Here is a 17,904-nt window from a genome sequence, read left to right on the forward strand (position 1 = left end):
CCATAACAGGTATATAAACATGAATTGGTAAACGATGTCCATCCTTAATGAGTCATTAACCACAATTCTAGAGGTAGGAAGCCAGTTCACCTGTAATATAGGGCAAATATCCATATTCTTGGATCACATTTTGATACATTTTTTATTAACTATGTAGCCTAATTTAGAAAAAGTGTTCGAAAAGATTACGAGCCAGCAGCACATCTACATTATGATGCCCATACCGTCAAACATGAAAGATTGTACCTGCCACCTCCCACATAAGTAGAACCAACAGCGCAAGCTCAACAAATTGCACTGTCAAGATAATCCTATCATGGTCATAAGCAAAAGAACAAGCACGCATAAGAAAAACACACATCAACAAGCCTGCATTCTTGAAGGCTTTCTGAAAGCATCTCTCTAATTTTTCGGGGCAAAAGCATCACTTGTCGATTTTCCTTAACAAGGCAAGTAGGAGGGTGGAAAATGACAGCAACAAATCAAATATATTTTCAGTGTCTGAAAAATTCCTTGACAGAACAATTTACAAGGCATTTGATAAGGAGCTTCATATTTTCATAATACATAAGAAGCTTGGTTAATCAGAATATAGATAAACAGCGTTAACAAATTGTTGTATGAAAAAGGATCAGATAAACCCTGCATGAAATGATAATCCCTGGTTGATATTGGAAGAAACATTGCCGCTATTCACACCTTCCCTTATCACCAAATAACGAGCTTTATATTCAACATTGAAATGGAAATATACCATCCTTCAACCTGTCTTGCTTCCAAGTTTCCAGTATCTCTGATGCCGATGGCATCTCTGAGAAAGGCCTGCCTGTGTCGGCTGTTAGTGAGTTCAGTGCTGCATCAGTTATAGGGGTCTCTGTGTAGCCATGAAAAACTGAGTTCAGTTCATTGCCTTCATTCCCAGCAAATGAGCTAGATGCCACATTATTAACTCTTTCTTGCAAGCTAATGCTCATGCTATGGCTTCCCTCAGTTCGGTCAAGAGGTCTCTCTGACATGAGGGAATCTTCCTGGCTACACAACGGGCTGCCATCATCATCCACAAGCATTTTACCGGGAATATGAGCCTGAATCTCATCACAATTATTGTCACCCTCGTCATTACCAGTGACAGCAGGAGTTACTGCTGAAACATCACTGGTATCAGTGAGTACAGTGGTGTCCAACAATTTCATGCCACAGAAAGATTGCAGTGCTTTCAGAAAATTCGGGACAGGGTCTTCTATCACAAGATCACAACTACTTATATGGTTCAATAGGTCACACAATTTATCCTTGCTGAATCTATCCATGTTTATCTGGAAGAGGTTCAGCCATTGAATTTCACTTACTTTCAGTGAAGCATAAGCCATACCATTAATGAGACTTACAGTACTTTTGTAATTTTGTTGACCAATGGTCTGACATATCATTTCAGTGAAAAGTGATACATGAGGAATTTCTCCGGCTTCCAGAATCATATCAAATGCATGCTCCAATAAATGCCACTACAGATGAACCAAAAAAGACAGTCAATTCTTCAACTAATATATGTTCTTCCATAAGCTGACAAAAGGAACAATAGCAATCCTTAATGCCACTTGGTCTACATGAGACTGAAAATGCAGTAATAAACTGCAATAATAGTACAAGATATTGTAATCAATGCTATCAATGCTACTGGGTGATCTGAAATACCAGTATCAGTTTATTACAACCCAAGATCTGCATGAATATTTCTAACCACATATATACTTTAGAAGGCAGCAAGATTCCCACTTTTGCAGACCTCATTATCAAACTTTCTAATCCTCATACTGTAACAACCGTGTCAGAAACCTTAAGATTGTGTCCATGAAACAAACAACAACAGCAACAGGCAAAAAAAAAAGTGAAACAAACTTGGATAATTCAAACTTGAATTATTGGTTTATTCTTAGAATCAACATTTTTAACTCCCAAGGTGAAAAGAACAAGCAATGATACAAGTCCTTGAGGACCTTCATAGCAACATTCCCATTATAGTTGATACTTGATACAAATAAAGTCATAGTGAAATCCAAAGAATTTTTACCTTAAACAAACAACAGAATAACAAAATGGGCATCTATCATCCAATTCAGTTTCTTTGTTATCAGACACTATTACTAAGAGTATGACAAATTTTAACCCCAAAATATCCATCATCTGAAGTGGCACAGAGGGAGCAGAAGTACAGATTTGGATGTGGTAATGGAGACACAGACTGCAGAGAGAGCGAGAGCAACCGAGAGAGAGAGAGAGAGAGAGAGAGAGAGAGAGAGAGAGGAACAGAAAGAGCTTGTAATTAAAGTACTATCTAATATTTGCAAAAAGATTAACCTTAAAGTTGCCAATAATTTCATAAGCGAGTTTGTTGCTTGGACATGAAACTAGAAAATACAACTACAAATAGATATAGTTTTAATCAGCAAGAAGTTACTCCTGATAATAATATAGTCGCAATAAATGACACTTAGTTGAATAATGAACAGGAAATCAAAAGGTATGTGTATTTGCAGATGGCGAAGTTGGTGTTGAACCCAAATGAAGATACTGGATAGTAAATTGACGAGTCTTAAGCAAAAACAAATAAGACTGGTGTTTCCTAGTCCCAATTTTACTCAGGTTTCTGGAAGATCTCTAACATGACAGCTTATGTAAGAAATCCTAAGAAAGTACTGCATGCAACTGGCATTTCAATCCAAATGGATAAAGACCAGACACTTCTCAGTTGCATCACAACTTAATGAGGCAGAAGCTTAACCAGTGAACAGGAAAGCAAGTCATACTACAATGGTAGTTAAGCCCTCAATGTTAGCGCATAAATTTTGCAATAAAACAGGACTGAAATATTATGTTTTTGATTGAAAATAAAAAAGGAAATCCTAGAGAATAGAAAATACCAGGAAAATGAGGGTTTGGAAATCAAAATTTGTGAAGACAACATGAAAATAGATTCAACCAGCAAACTTGGCATTCTTTTAGTAAAACCAAAAGAATAACAAAGATCATGAAGCATAAACAATTGTAATTGTACCAAAAGAATAACCAATCATGAAGCATAACAAAGATCAATTGTAATTGTAAAAGGTCATGGTACCAGATTATAATAATGCTCCGACACCTAGCACTTGTAATTAAAGAAACATGATGCCACCAAGAAACTCAAGCAGAATCTGGTAAATCTTTCAAATAAACATAAACAATTGTAATAAACAAAAACTAGCATACCTTTCCAGCTCTGGATGCTTCAACCAGTAACCATGCGTGTTTTCTTTGATCTAGTTGGTACCCACAGAGGGCCATCTCCTTGTACACATACTCAAAGTATTCCCATTGGTGTGCAGAAGCAGATGCCTCAAGCATAGAGCTGTATGAGTATGCATCTAGCTCAAGTGATGAATCATTGCCAGTATAGGATTTAAAACTAGAAACAGTAGCCTTAGTGGCTTCAAACAGTTCTTTTGCTTTTGCGAACATATCACTGTGACCATAAACTTTCAGCATTGCATTTACAGTTCCAATATTAGGAGCACAGTGATCTTTCATGTGTTCAAAAATTGAAATGCAGTCATAGATGTATCCGCCATCCAATGACGACAGAATCATGCCAGTGAATGCTACCTCCAGTGGTTTAGTAAGAGGAAGACTTTTCAGCTTCTCAACCTGAAAAATATGACACAGCAGTAAGCAAAATGTTGGATACACATCTAGATGATCTGAATCCATTTTAATGATTAAATATTGGTTGGACATCCATTGAAAATAAAGGTAACATAAGAAAGAATAAGTGCCAAGAGATCAAATATCATGTTTATTTTTCCTTTTTTTTATTTTTTGGAAACAGAATTCAAATGTGTGTGTAGCAGGTAGTTAGATATAGATATAAATTAAACAAATAAAAAAAGCCATTTAATATAAATAAGCATGTTGTGTAATTATAGCTTTTTTACAGCTACACTAAAAATAAAACTAAAAAGACCCTCTTTCTAATAAAGTTTAGAGATAGTTGCCTTTATCTTCAGTGCAGAACATGCTTAAAACAGTAACTAATTGCAATGCCTTAAAGAAAAGTGTAAAGGAGATCAAACTAGTCATTTAATGGATCCTGGTTCTACTCAAGCTAACTCCTCTGCCAGGGTAAGCTGCATTATGTTGAATCTCGATTAGTGAAAAAAGAAAAACATTTGATCTAGGAGTAGGCTGCTTCTTGAACATGAAGTTCAAAGAATAACGTGAAATATTCTTTAAGAAATAATTTTCTTATTGCACTTGTGTTTATGATGATGAAGAAGAAATCCAAAGGTTAAACGGATTTGATGTTAGATACAATAAACCGGTAGAAGAGTTATGGCAGTGTTAGAGGCAATCTAGAAGGATGAGATGGAAGAGTAAGCGAGACAGCAGAAAGTTGCGGGTGACGCTGATAAATGACAAGATTTGATAATTCTGTATTGTTTCTTCCCCCCAAATAAAATGCATTCAAAACTTAAGATTTGATAGCCTTGTTAAGGAGTACCGTACCAGTTAGGTATTGGTACAGTACATAGCAAAGCAAACCATGCCAACACAGTATGCAGATGAGTACTGGTTCAGTATTTTTTCCTTCTTCTTGTTTTTCATTTTTTTGGCTTTGAAGATTACTTTAAGGATCATGGATCTTTAGATTAGGATTTTAAGGATATTTGAATGTCATTTTATCTCATATGGATCCTGAAAGACCGTATGATTGCTCAATAGATGCAATTGTAATAATTAAACATAGATTTGTAACTTGGTATGTAGATGCATATAATTGTATGCCCTATTTTCCATCATCCACATCTTTCTTTCAATCATTACCTTCTTCTTGAAATCTAGCTTTTGACTTTTATCATTCTCCCCTTACTTTTAACTCTAATGTTTTTGCCTTCATTTCATGGAAGTATATACAACATTATCCCGGCATATAGGTGGACATAACACCCATAGATCTAGTTATTGTCTTATTCCTAGGCTTATGATTGCACCTCTCTATATCTCCCTCTAATTGTTGCTGCCAGATTTACAATCAACATTTACTATGGAGGCATTGGTCTAACAAAACTGGAGGATTTGCGGGTGAACACTTTGACAAGCAAATATTTGATTTCATTTCCATCCTATGGGCGAGTGTATAAGCTAATTGGATTCAAAGGTTCTCTCCGGATTTTCCTACAAATTTTTCATTGGAGACCATGCCAAATTTTAGCCGGATTTCTATATTTGTCGTGTCCTATATATGCACTCCAAGTTATAAAATACCTAAAAACTAACTTCAATTTAGATTAATGTAGAACCCGACTAAGGGTACTACAAAATTATGGCATGATTTTAAAAATTTTAGGCCTATTTTAGGCATAAAAATGGAAAAAAAAAAGAACAATGAAGAGAATGGAGAGGATTATACCTGATTTGTCTTGAATTTAAGCTCAAAATTAGCAAATCTTCTATCTTCCCCAAATTTTCCTCGCAAAATCCACTCTTTTCTTGAAGAAAAAAGAGGAGCATGGAATGCCATCTACTCTGTTATTAGGGTCGGTAAGAGTCGAACTACCCCGAAGCATTCCAAACCAGGCAGAACTGGGTGGTTCCACTCAGTTCAAGCTGATTCAAGCCCCTTACTAACCCGACTTGCCTTTTCAACCCAACACCACACCAATTCAGGTCGGTACTCTAAACCGGACGATTTGGGTCAATTTGACATACTTTGGTTTTAACATAAAATAGATAGATATGACTACATTCACCAATGACCTATACAATAGGTTGACAGAAATGGTGAACTCATGATAGCAGAAGTAGAAGATGAATATGTTGACACAAATGGTGAACTCATGATAGCAGAAGTAGAAACCTCTTACCAGAACATCATTTGCAGGAAGCTTATTGATTCCCTGCAGTGACTCCTTTAGAAGTAACAAATTTGTGCTTTCAAGGCAAAAATTCCAAAGAATATGTTTTCTACCTTAAAAGACACATTTTTTAAAATTTTTAAGCAGCAGATTAGCATAACTTTCCTTATTTCAAAGAAGCATGTTCCCATATGCTGAGCACTACAATATAGTCTGCAATTGTTAAGGCTATAACTTGTTATACCACCTATGCCTTTAGGGAACTACAAATCTCATACTCAGCAAAATAAAAATATCCAGTCTCATTCATCTTTTCTAAGTAAGGATCTAATTACTTTGAAGTTTGAATACTAGTCTCACAAATAATAGGACACATCACATACTATACTAAAATATTTAAGCAGTAACGATTCGTGCATAGATCATGATTATAGTTTTAGATATGTTATTTAGTGCATATAGAACATAAATGCATGTGTAATTCTAATATGTCCAACACAATTTTCTTTTCTTAGGTGCTCCAATATTCCGTAAATGATCACTCCTCTTCCTTTGCAACTAAGACCTGAACACCGAGTAAACCTATTTTGGCACTCCAAAGTTCATGTTTATTGCACTACTTCGGTCAAGTTATATTCTGGAATACTCTTAGGGCAAGAGGCCTAAGTGGAAATCTGTCTCGATGGTGGAATAAATCAAGTAATTTAGACTTCATCTAGCCGTCACCCCACTAGCTGATGGAAAAAATATAAACCAAGGTTGGAAGAACCTGTGCCGACAGGCGTGCTAGCCAACAACTGGTATAGTATGGTACTAGTTCATACAGTACTGAACTATGGCTTACTGGAACCATGGGGAGAGAGAGAGAGGGCCGAAGAGGAAGGAGGGAGAGGAAGAGCGGGGGGAGGAAGAAGGAGAGGGAGGGGGAGAGAGAGGGAGAGGGGGGACTCACCTACATCGAAGAGAGTAGAAATTAGGACTTCTCAGGCTCCAGATTAGGAGATGAACCTCCATCTAGGAGTGGAAGACATGAAGGCCATGAGACTTGAGGAAGTGGTCGACGGCCTTGTTGGCGTCAACATATTCTTAAACCCTCTAGCCTGACCAAAGGTGGAAGCTCCCTTCCTGCCGCCAATGACGCAGCGAGGGCTTGAAGATGGCGCAGCAATTACCCATCCCAAGAAATCGAAGTGAAAAAAGAAGAAAGAATAGCGGTAGCGAGGGTTTGAAGACAACGATGGTGGCAAAGGTATCAAGGCTGCAGGTGAGGAAGGGATCGAAGCATCGAGGAAAGAGAGAGGGGGGAGGGACTCGGCAGAAGAAGCTTCACAAGACCCAAGAGCGAAGAGACGATCGCATGAGTCAAGAGGCTTTTAAACCGAAGCAATATGCTAAACCTTGCCAGTAACCGACCAGTCCGGTTCGATACGCTCTGAATCGACCGATTTGGTACGATTCAACAATCCCTAATATAAACTAAGGCTGCAGTTGTTGGCCCATTTTCTTATTGTACTAGGCCAAAAATTGCAACTATAAAAGCTTGACAAAAACCTTTGATCAAAATGTTTGAAATTGTTAACACATCAACAAATGACAAGAGGAAGTCATCGATTAGACCAGCAAATTTATAACTATAGCAAGCATTTATCTCATAATCCTGAAATTGAACTTCCAAAACCCATTTTTATCTTACAATCAAAACTCATGAATATATAAAAAATAATGAGAGAAAAATGGCTAATGATTTAGAAAGGTCATTGACTGACTGCTAATATGAGTAGCATTAAGCATGCAATGGCACCAAGTTTGTAGGTTCCAACTCACCTCCATCATTGCATCTTTCCACCTCCCATTATTACAAAGGCAACATGCTAGCTCGTAATAAACACAAGCTGCTCCAACCACTCCTCTCTTTTCCATATCCCTAATTGCCTCAACTGCTTCATCTACTTTACCCTCTTCCCAAAAGGTTCTCACAATAACTGCAAAATTTGAAACCATAATAAGGGGATCCGGTAATGAAATTTAAGAGACCGAATGACATGAAAGGCCACTTGTTTTTGCTACTACCTTTATACGTTAAAGCTTTTGGAGGTAGTCCACTTTTTTGCATCTTTTCGAAAAAATTGTGGACAAAATTATGTTTCCCCGCTCGCAGCATCACCTTTCAACAAGTAGCTCCTGTAAGACTAAATGTACAGCTATAATCTGAGGATAGACAAGTACTAACATAGAGATGTTAAATAGAACATACAAGCCAAAATACATGCCTTTCAGCTAACCTTCCTTCTATTTTTTCCCTAATATTGCCCTAATATTTGTTAAATACGTACATCCAAAATCCACATAGGAAGCAAGATCTGATCTAACATACCAGTGTTCAGTAGTATAAAACAAACACTGCAATCATACCATAAAAGAAAGGAGAATTGTGTTAAGCTGGTACACCTTTCATAAAAAATGAATCAGGCCCCTACAAAGAGTCACGACAGCATACATTTTATGGTTTGAAAACATAATATATGATTGGGTTCTCGTATGTCGAAATGCATTCATTATATCAGGGTCTGTCAGGGAATAACCAAATAACTCATACTCTTCACAGAAGTAACTTTCAACATCATTTAAGAAATTAGCTTTAGATGTATTATCTTTTGGTAGACAAACTGAATCTCATGCAAATATCCATGCCTAGCACCTGAATCTATCTCGCAAGTCAACACCCATATCAATGTTCATAACAACGTGGGGTATATGTCTATTAGAGACAAAATTACAAAAAAATATGTTCAGAAGTTGGGAAAAGCTCCATTTTTGGGTGTAATAGTCACACAAATTTGGAGTTCATCATAGTAATGGACAACAAATTTGTCTTCATCATGATGCATGGTACAGCCTATACCACTGATCTAAGATGAATATCAAGACGGTGTTCGTCTTGATATGCACTTGTTCTAGGATTCCAGAGATTAGTGACTAGACAATCAAGATAACCATATTTAGTATTGTATATTTTAATTTACAGCATTAGATCCCATTAAACTTTTTTAAGCCAATGTCTATCTACTGTTTTACAATTTTCCGCCTGAATGTACAAATCACAGGTATGCTGTGTCTCCCTAAAACGAGCCAATAAACTTGCTACCTTTCATTGTTAGTGCTACTCAAAGATCTAAAGTAGAACAGCTGAATATACAATTATCTGGTTATATTAATAAAAACATTCAAAGTGCCTTCTAAGGATACCAAAAATGTCCTTCAATTCACAATGCTCATTTACAATTTTTAACACTTGGGAGCTGTTCGATTGCATATGCATTTTTTGAAATAATTAATCATAAAACATGATTCTCTGCAAAACAGGTTTTTATTAAAAAAACAGGGCGAGACTTGTTTCCACAAAACCTATTTTTAAGGTTTCCTGATATATCCATTTTGGCAAATTAGACTTTCTGGAAAACAATTTTGTAAAACTCTCTCATTCTGATTTTTTTCATAAATTTGTTTTAGTAAAGTTTGTCAACAAACAGCCCCTTGAGGAAAAAATATAGTAAATGTTGAGATAAATGAAGATGTCCAGATTGACTTAACTCCACATAACACATATAACACTCCCGAGTCTCATTCTTAGTACATGGCTTGAATACTGATTTATTTTATTGTGTAATATAAATTGGAGTTTCATTACAAGTCCATAGACACGAGATAATAGATATATTTTGTTCAGCATAACAGAAGAGAGACTTAGTAGGATTCACATTAGGTTCACAGTTACACGTCAATCAAAGCCTAGATCTTAGAAGGCATAAATCCAACACCGAGGATCCAAGAATTAGTTTTAATAATTAGCATATATATTTTGAGGCAGTTAGAAGGCACAAATCCAACTTACTGAAGGAGCTTATTTTGGTGAGTTTGTAAGACCTTATCTTACATAGGATACAGAAATGCTGGTGTTTGCTTTATCTGTTTGTGTCAGTGGCTTTGATTTTTTTTTTGCATTTATGTACATTGTTTGAGTTGATTATCCTATCTGCTAAGAAATCTATGTTAGCATGTTGACCATTTGGATTATTTAAAGATTGATACATGAAAGGTATCTTCTCTTTGAGCCCTTAAAATGGTACTATGATTCCAATGCTGCAAGGTGCAAGGTCAGTCATCTTGGTGCTAGAACTCTATGCAGGTCTTGCTTGAGATTAAGATGAGATCTAAGTGCTTATTTAATAAAAAGCTGTGACACATGAGTTATTATTTTGATACCAAAAGCATGAGAAAAAAAAAAGAAATAGTGGATTGATTTACATATGATAGTAATACTACTTCAACCAACTTTTTATAAAAAATATGTACAAGACTGAAAAAGAAATCATGGTAGAACATTCTCTACTAAGTCGTAAGAGAAAATGGCTGAAAATGATCACTACGGAGTATCTTGTGGCCATCTTTATTAGGGCCTTGCTTTCAGTTCCCTTTTTATTAAGGGCATTTTTGGTTATAAGAAAACCAGTATGTCACAACTCAAGACCTCACCTCAAAAGGCAATCCGGAAGGTATTTTTGGGGTTCCTTAGTCCTGTAAAATCACCCAAGATCTGCTTGGTGAATAACCGATGTGGGACTAAACACACGCCCGCACAGGTTCTCACATATTCCCTCTGTTCAATCCCTAACATCCTCGTTAGGCTAAGAGTTCAAATCCATTCAAATCTAGTCACAACCACCACGATCGGCTCATGCTCAGCCTCCATAAACCTATGTTGCAGTGTCCTCTAGTCCCCATATACTATGGGCCGAGTTCGCTCTGATAACATTTGTCACAACCCAAGATCTTATCCAAAAAGGCTAGCCAAAAGGTATTTTTTGAGTTCCTTAGTCGTGTATAAGTGCCCAAGATCTCCTTGGCGAATAACCGATGTGGGATTAAACACGCCCGCACGAATCCTCACACAGAGGAAAAAGAAAAAAAGGGTGGGGGAGAACTTTGGAAAAGAAAATTAGGTTTTCTACTTGCTTGGTACCTTGAGAAGTTTGTAATTTAGAGGAAAAAAAAAGATAGCCTCCACATTCTAGAAAAGTTAAATTTTAGTTTTATACTGCTTTTTCAGAAAATGCAAATTTCATCTTTTAAAATGGAGATGGGAACACTCTTTCCATAGTCTATACTTCTCAGCAGAAAAAACAATTAAAAAAATACTTCATTAGTTTTCGACCTTCTCTTAGAAACTTTAAAAGGCTTAAATTAGAACGAGTACTCTAGATATGTTGTAATACTTAGATAATTCTGATTATACTTGTGCGGACTCATACGGGCGTGTGTTTAGTCCCACATCGGTTATTTGCTAGAAAGATCTTGGGTACTTATATAGGATCAAAGAATCCAAACAATACCTTCTGGCTAGCCATTTTGGGTAAGGTCCCGAATTGTTACAAATAGTATCAGAACGGACCCGGCCCATAACTTATGTGGACTAGGAGACACTACAGCACAGATTCATTAAGGCTGGCCACAGGCCGATCGTGGTATTTGTAATTAGATTTGAATGGATTTGAACCCTTAGCCTAACGAGAACGTCAAAGCTTAAAAGGAGGAGTATGTGAGGATCTGTGCGAGCGTGTGTTTAGTCCCACATCGGTTATTTGTTGGAAAGATCTTGGGTACTTATACAGGATCAAAAAATCGAAACAATACCTTCCAGATAGCTATTTTGGGTGAGGTCCTGGGTTGTTACAATACTTGTAAAGAAACTAGAGCATGTTGGATGTACATTGTTGTGTTCCTAGGGTGTTACTGTTGGATGCCAATGGAACTTGAGGGAAGATTTATAAGATAATAGTTGGTTCCCAGTGGAGTATGGGTTGTATCATTAGGCAATAAGAAAAGCATAGACACATAAGTTGAGCTTTACTGATATAAGAATGTTGAGGCGGACTAGGAAAATAGTTGGAAGGATAATTTGCAAAAGCACGACAGTGGAATTGGGAATCAAGTGAAGATTGTAGATCAAATTAAGATGACAACTGTTTGCACTATAAAGATAAGATAAATCAAACTAAAACAAAATTTGTTCTAGAACATGAGATAGCCTTGATGGAAGTTGTAAGAATTTGAAAATTTGGCAAAAGAGGAAACGTGTCCTCGACATGACAAATATGAAGAATTCATGAAGCCAATTTTATAATAACAATTTAAGGCTCATTGACAACAGATGGCGCGCCAAGAAGGGGGCGCCTCCTCCCACCGTTGACTACCCCTCAGGACTGCGGAGGCTCAAGAACCTTCTCGCTGGGGGGCTATGTTGCGGGGGGGGGGGCCTTGAATTTAGTCCCACATCGGCTAATAGCGGAAAGGTTCTATGCCTTAAATGGGGGATGGAAATCCTTTCCTCTCGAGGTGCCTTTTGAAGGGCAAAACCGTGAGGGCAGTGGTCTCCCCCCGTCTGCGCTGGACGCACGGGCCGGAGTGCCCAAAGCGGACAATACCTCAGGAGGAACGCAGTCCTATTTCTCTGCTAGCTTAATGTGGGCTATGCTGTTGTGTGAGGCTCCGGCCAAAGGCCGTCCCCGCAACAACTACAGTTATTATTCATTATACAACTATGACATTTACAGTGAAATATGGCTTTTAGAGGTGTTTAGGCATCTCCAACATGGAAGAAAAGGATAGCATAACTTGCATGGACAGTCTAAGGAAGCAGATACAGAAGATGAGAGGAAACTGAGAAATCATGTCTAGTTAACCTATCAAACCCCTGCATATCAAGGACACCATAATCATTTTTAAATAATTATATCAGCATTAAAATAATTATTCTATTTGCAATAAGGTTGAGGAGTAGCTCTCCAGAACTAATCCAGCCAGCTTTCCAATGCCAGATATTTTTGCTTGTAATATAGGATCCTCCGGCAATATTCTCCTCATATAAATTAGGCAATAATATCCTCAACCACACCTCCTGCATAAATCTTGGAGGCAATAAATCAACCCAGGCAGAAGAAGATTGCCAATATTAAAGAAACTAGAGGAAGAAGAAAGTAGAAAAGAAATCCAGTCTTTTATCAATTTTTCTTCATAACATTTTGCACTAGCTCCTCCTCCTTTCATAAACCTCAAAAGACCTCGAAAGGTTTAACTAATCCACTACATTAACAACTGAACTCATGATCACTGATCCAAGCTAAGACTTAAAATATAATTCTGTTTATTATCCCGTTCTCACATATTCAAGCCATGATAACTTAATCAGAACAAGCATTTGATGCTTCCAACTTATCTGAAAGATGCATCTATGTGTGGCACCGAAAATCATACATAATTTAACTGACATGGAGACCTAATCTCACGTTATGGACCTTGAAAGTTAGAGCCACTATTGTGCCCAAAAAATAAATATTCACCTAGTAGAAACTTAGACAGCTCCCCCACCAAAAATAATAAAATAAAAATAAAAATAAAAATAAAATAAAAGGAATGAAAAAAGAAAAGAAAGGAAAAGCGTAACAAAATTTAACAAACCTCTAAGTAGCAAAAAACCAGCTCCTTGCAGCATAAAATAAAGAAACTAGGTTTTATAACACTCAAATTGCCCTCCTTTCAGTTCATGGTCTGATTCTATATGCATCTGCATTTTATAGATCCCCAAAACCCTTCTTCCAACAGATTATGAAATCGTGGATGTTAAATGATAAAGGTGCACCTACTGGCAGAGTACAGTAAATTGTCAAATGCACATAAGTTCATCATACTACAATAATTAGCCAAATAAATGATTAAAACCATTGCAGGATGTGACAATATCTTTGTTCTACCCAGTTCTGTTCATAGCACACTCACTGTATCCAGAAGATCCAACCAGCATAAACTGTACAGTGTCCTGTAATATTTTTATGCCAATAAACTATTTATCTTCAAGCCAAAAATAGATTAACAAACATTCAATTATTCAGATTACAACATGTGCCATTTGGTTAAATGGCTGAGTTGGATTTTATGTGCAAAATCTACAAAATTATGTAGAATTACCTCCATGGCTAACCCAAAAGTTGCTCCTGTAGGCTTTAAACCACTAAACCTTATCTGCTCCAACACCCAAAATACTCCTTTCCACTGATGAGATGGGATACAAGCATTTAGCACCTAATGAAATGTTTATATAATATTAAACAGAATGCCACATGTGATTTAGATATTTATATTTGTATTGTTTTGCACAGAATTGTTGAGGTATAAGGTATCTTACAGCATTATATATGACGATGTCAGGTTCCAAGCATGGATCCCAGTTTCTGTGGTTCATATTTTTAATCCTTTTGGAAGGTTTCTGCCTCATACACTCAACTATGGTCATTAACTCATTTAGAAGACCAGCTTGGCCGAGTGTCACAGCAATACTGTGGTATGCAGCCATATCAGGATATATCTGGCCATCTTCCTGAGCATTATTGAACCAGAAAAAATAGTGATCAGTAAATTAAGAGAATAAAACAGCAAACTATACTCCATCTTTTTGGATCAGAAACTGGTGCAAACATATATGAGACTGCTGTAAATTGTTGCAGCAGAGAGGAAAATTTCATTACTCGCATCACATTAAAAATACGAAGAGCTTCACTGGGCTTCCTTGCCTTCCCAAGAACTGCTAAAAGTTTTGTGTATACAAACCTACATAAGGAAAAGACCCCATCAGCTTTTCCTTTATGTATCCTTCTTTGTTAATCATATGATTGTAATGAAAATCGAGTAACAATTTTACTGTTCAAATAGAACATTATCTCAGAGAATAAAACAGCATACCTAGGAATTACCTGCTTTTCCGATGTTTGTAACGTTTTTGATTATGGACCCATTCCACAACAGACAATGCTTGGCTCCAATTTCCAAGAGCCCCAAGCCCTTCAAGTATTTTAAGCAAATGCATTTCAGTAAAGAATAAACCCGACTGCTTCATCAACCTTGAAAACTTCCAGTCATGCAAATTAAGGTCTGTGCTGCTTAGTCTGCAATACAAAATTCAGCTTCTCAGAGGTTGCATATTTTATAATTTTTATTTAGGCAAACTGAGCCATGAAAAGATGCAAATAAGAATTAGTGTAACCAAAGACGAGAATCTTTATTTCAATGGTATGCCAGTCTTTCGTATATTAGTATGTTATCCACAATTGTCAGCATATTGGAAGTCATGATCAATTAATAACTAAATGAATTTCATGTGAGCATGTTGTCTGCAAAATGCAATGCATTTACAGTATATAAACTACAGTGTTGCGCACAAAGAGTAATAACCATTGTTATTATTTGATGGAAAAGACTCACTCAAGACCATGATTAGTAGCTCAACAAGAATAACATTTAGGGAAGTGATCCTATGACAAAGTTCAGCTGCTGTTAGAAATGGGAGTTCATAAACTATATTGAGTTGAGCAATAAATCCATAAAAAGTCCAAGCCAATAAACTCAAGGCCTCTCTCAACTCTTTCTCAGGGATTAACCTCAGAAAGTTATCTAAAGTGTGCAGTACTTCCTAGCAAAACAAAGCTAATGCCTTCTCGCAGGTATAGTTGAAACTTTGCTGTATCAATAAACTTGAAAAAGCAAAAAAAAAGGAAAATATGGTCCCAAAATGACGGGGGAATGGCCCACATCCATCCCCACAAACTGAGCATCCTCTCATTACGAAGCTGTGTCACTGACAAATTAGGTCAGAAGTAAAATTCTCTATTTCTGAGGGAGCCAGTTCATCATAGAAGAAAAATAATTTTTTTAGAGCTCTCCACTTCTAGAATTCCGATAAAAGAACCAGAAGATTGAAAAATGGAAGACAGAACGCAATAATATATTTACAAAGAGAAAAAAAGAAGACTAAACGCATAAAAATAGCACCTTTTTATGAGCAACTGAATCTTCTCTTCATCTCCGAGATTTTGTTTCCAAGGAACCTGCTTCATCTCTTGTTTATCCACGACACCTCCCACCTCTTCAACGTCGTCATCCAGAAGCCACCGGAACCTCTCTCCATTCCTCTCGGCGAGCATCTCCCTCAGCTCCACCAAGTGCTCGCCTTTCAGCCTCCCCTCATCACACTCCTCCTTCAAGCTCATAAGCCCTCTCAAATCGACCTTATCTGACCTCTCCCACGGCTTCCCGGCGAGCGCTAGCGCCTTCTCGTTCCTCCGTCGGAGCTCCTCCCTCACGGCGCGGTACTCGGCGGAGACGGTGCGGAAGTGGGCCTCCTCCTCCAGGGCCAGCCTCTGGGACGCAGAGAGGGGCAGGGATTCGTCCTTGAGAGCTTCTTTCTTGTCTCGGCGGAGGACTTTTTGGATTTCCTTCTTGCGGATGGCGTGCAGTATCTTGGGAGTGGGGAAGACGCCCTTGCGGAGGAGCCTCTGCTTGATGGCTTCGGTGTTGGGCTCAAAGGACTTCTTCCCTTCGGAGCGGGGGAGGAGAGTGGGCATTAGGGCGGAAGGAGAGGCGAGAGATGCCTCCATGGCGAGAAGAGAGAGAGAGAGAGGAGGAAGAGAGAGATGCGGGGCGCGGGGAGGAAGATGATAGTGAGGAGCGCCTCAGCACGTTGCTGGCGGCATCTTCGTCTCAGCCCTCGGTGTGAAGGCATACATTAAGAGGACAGAGTTTGTATTTTTTGGGCAAAAAAATTATTGATTTTCTTTCGCGATGTAGACCGTTGGATGACAACTTCCATACACCACAAAATACTCCAATATTTTTATCCATCATCTAAAAGGGATTGTACGGTGAATTCATGCCAAGGAATATGAACCGTTTGTTCCAGGGTGGAGAAATTTTAAATTCCTCACGCAGCATAAATTTGGAATTGATTCTAAAAATTTATTTATTATTTTTTTTATTTTTATATCATCCTAGTTATAATTTTTTATATATTTTTCCCAATAACCATTCCATAATATTAATATTAAAGGGCATTTGGTATATAGGGTCACGAGATAGCCGTATTTAGTTGCACAATGATAATTCTACATTGCAGTGATCCTAAATCACCCCAATCACTCAAATCATCGCTCAATCTAATAATAAATGTCTGTCCTTAAGGTCAGAAATTTAAGATCACTTCAAGGTAGCTATCTTAGACTAGAAGTTGAGGATAAAAATATCTCTTAGTCTAACGAAAAAAATTGATCCAATAATATACCATGAATATATTATATCAATATTATATATAATATTATATTATGTTAATATTATATATATTATATTATAATATATTATTAATTATATTATTGTCATATTACTATTCAATGATAATTTTAAATGATTATAGAAATATATTATTGTGCTTTATATTTATATAATAAAAGTATTTAACATATTACTTCTATTTAATTTATTTTTCTAATTAAAAAATTATAAGTATTAAAAATAACATATTATAAGTATAAATAAAATATTAATTCTATAATAACAATTAATATATCTATATAGGATTAATAATTTATAGAACTAATATATATATTTTATAGAATATATAAATAATTAGTATGTAAAAAATATTAATATTTTATTATAATATATTTTATATGATTGTTAAATATATTTTTATAGAATAATCAATAATAGTTTTGGTTTTATATGGTGAGTGATCTTGAATTCCCACTTGTAGATATCCAGAAATTCTTGATTCCTCGAACATAGCATACCAAATATAGCGATCTTAAATCATCGGAATCAGATTACCTCGGGATAAGGAACATCGATGCTCTTCGAACATCTTGGCGATTTTATTTAAGTCACTAAATGCCACCTTAAGATATAAAAGTTTTTTATAATATTCTTCTTTCTATACTTTATTAGATTTTTTCTTTAGTGCGAGGGTTGGGTGCAGACAATGATACGGTGAATTAGTAAAATAGTGTTTATCATTTTTTAACGGCCGCTGCAACGTTAATACCATTGAGAGCTTGGTTGAAATGCTTCCACAAATATTTAGCTCCAATTATTTTTTAATAAAAAATATTGAACTAAAAATTTGGGACAAGATTAT

The 17,904-nt window shown here is 36.7% G+C and overlaps 1 protein-coding gene across 4 annotated transcripts; it reads right to left on the reverse strand.

Moving 5' to 3' along the window:
* Nucleotides 1-469: 469 nt before the first annotated feature.
* Nucleotides 470-16,513, reverse strand: DG1 (Tetratricopeptide repeat (TPR)-like superfamily protein). Of its 4 annotated transcripts, none has more exons than XM_039121849.3 (9): nucleotides 15,771-16,513; nucleotides 14,696-14,887; nucleotides 14,471-14,552; nucleotides 14,131-14,322; nucleotides 13,914-14,027; nucleotides 7,962-8,055; nucleotides 7,716-7,873; nucleotides 3,250-3,684; nucleotides 470-1,505 (listed from the first exon to the last, which is right to left on the reverse strand). In XM_039121849.3, exons 1-9 carry the CDS (start codon nucleotides 16,373-16,375, stop codon nucleotides 732-734), a joined length of 2,646 nt encoding a protein of 881 aa, XP_038977777.3. In that variant the 5' UTR covers nucleotides 16,376-16,513; the 3' UTR covers nucleotides 470-731. The 4 variants fall into 4 exon arrangements, with proteins under 4 accessions (XP_038977777.3, XP_008811661.3, XP_038974819.2 ...); XM_008813439.6 differs by having other exon boundaries at nucleotides 13,914-13,997; nucleotides 15,771-16,507; XM_039118891.3 differs by lacking the exons at nucleotides 7,716-7,873; nucleotides 7,962-8,055 and having other exon boundaries at nucleotides 13,914-13,997; nucleotides 15,771-16,507.
* Nucleotides 16,514-17,904: the final 1,391 nt, after the last annotated feature.

The sequence above is a fragment of the Phoenix dactylifera genome, chromosome 15 (genome assembly GCF_051530095.1).
Source record: "Phoenix dactylifera cultivar Ajwa chromosome 15, Ajwa_hap1_PhDact_Kaust_v1.1, whole genome shotgun sequence".
Taxonomy (NCBI): domain Eukaryota; kingdom Viridiplantae; phylum Streptophyta; class Magnoliopsida; order Arecales; family Arecaceae; genus Phoenix; species Phoenix dactylifera.

Coding starts and splice junctions, on each gene's coding strand:
- DG1 (XM_039121849.3), bottom strand. CDS start 16,375: ATGGAGGCATCTCTCGCCTCTCCTTCCGCCCTAATGCCCACTCTCCTC. Junction 14,028..14,130: donor ACATCGTCATATATAATGCT/GTAAGATACCTT, acceptor ACATTTCATTAG/GTGCTAAATGCTTGTATCCC. Junction 8,056..13,913: donor CTTTTGGGTTAGCCATGGAG/GTAATTCTACAT, acceptor ACTTGTTGAAAG/GTGATGCTGCGAGCGGGGAA.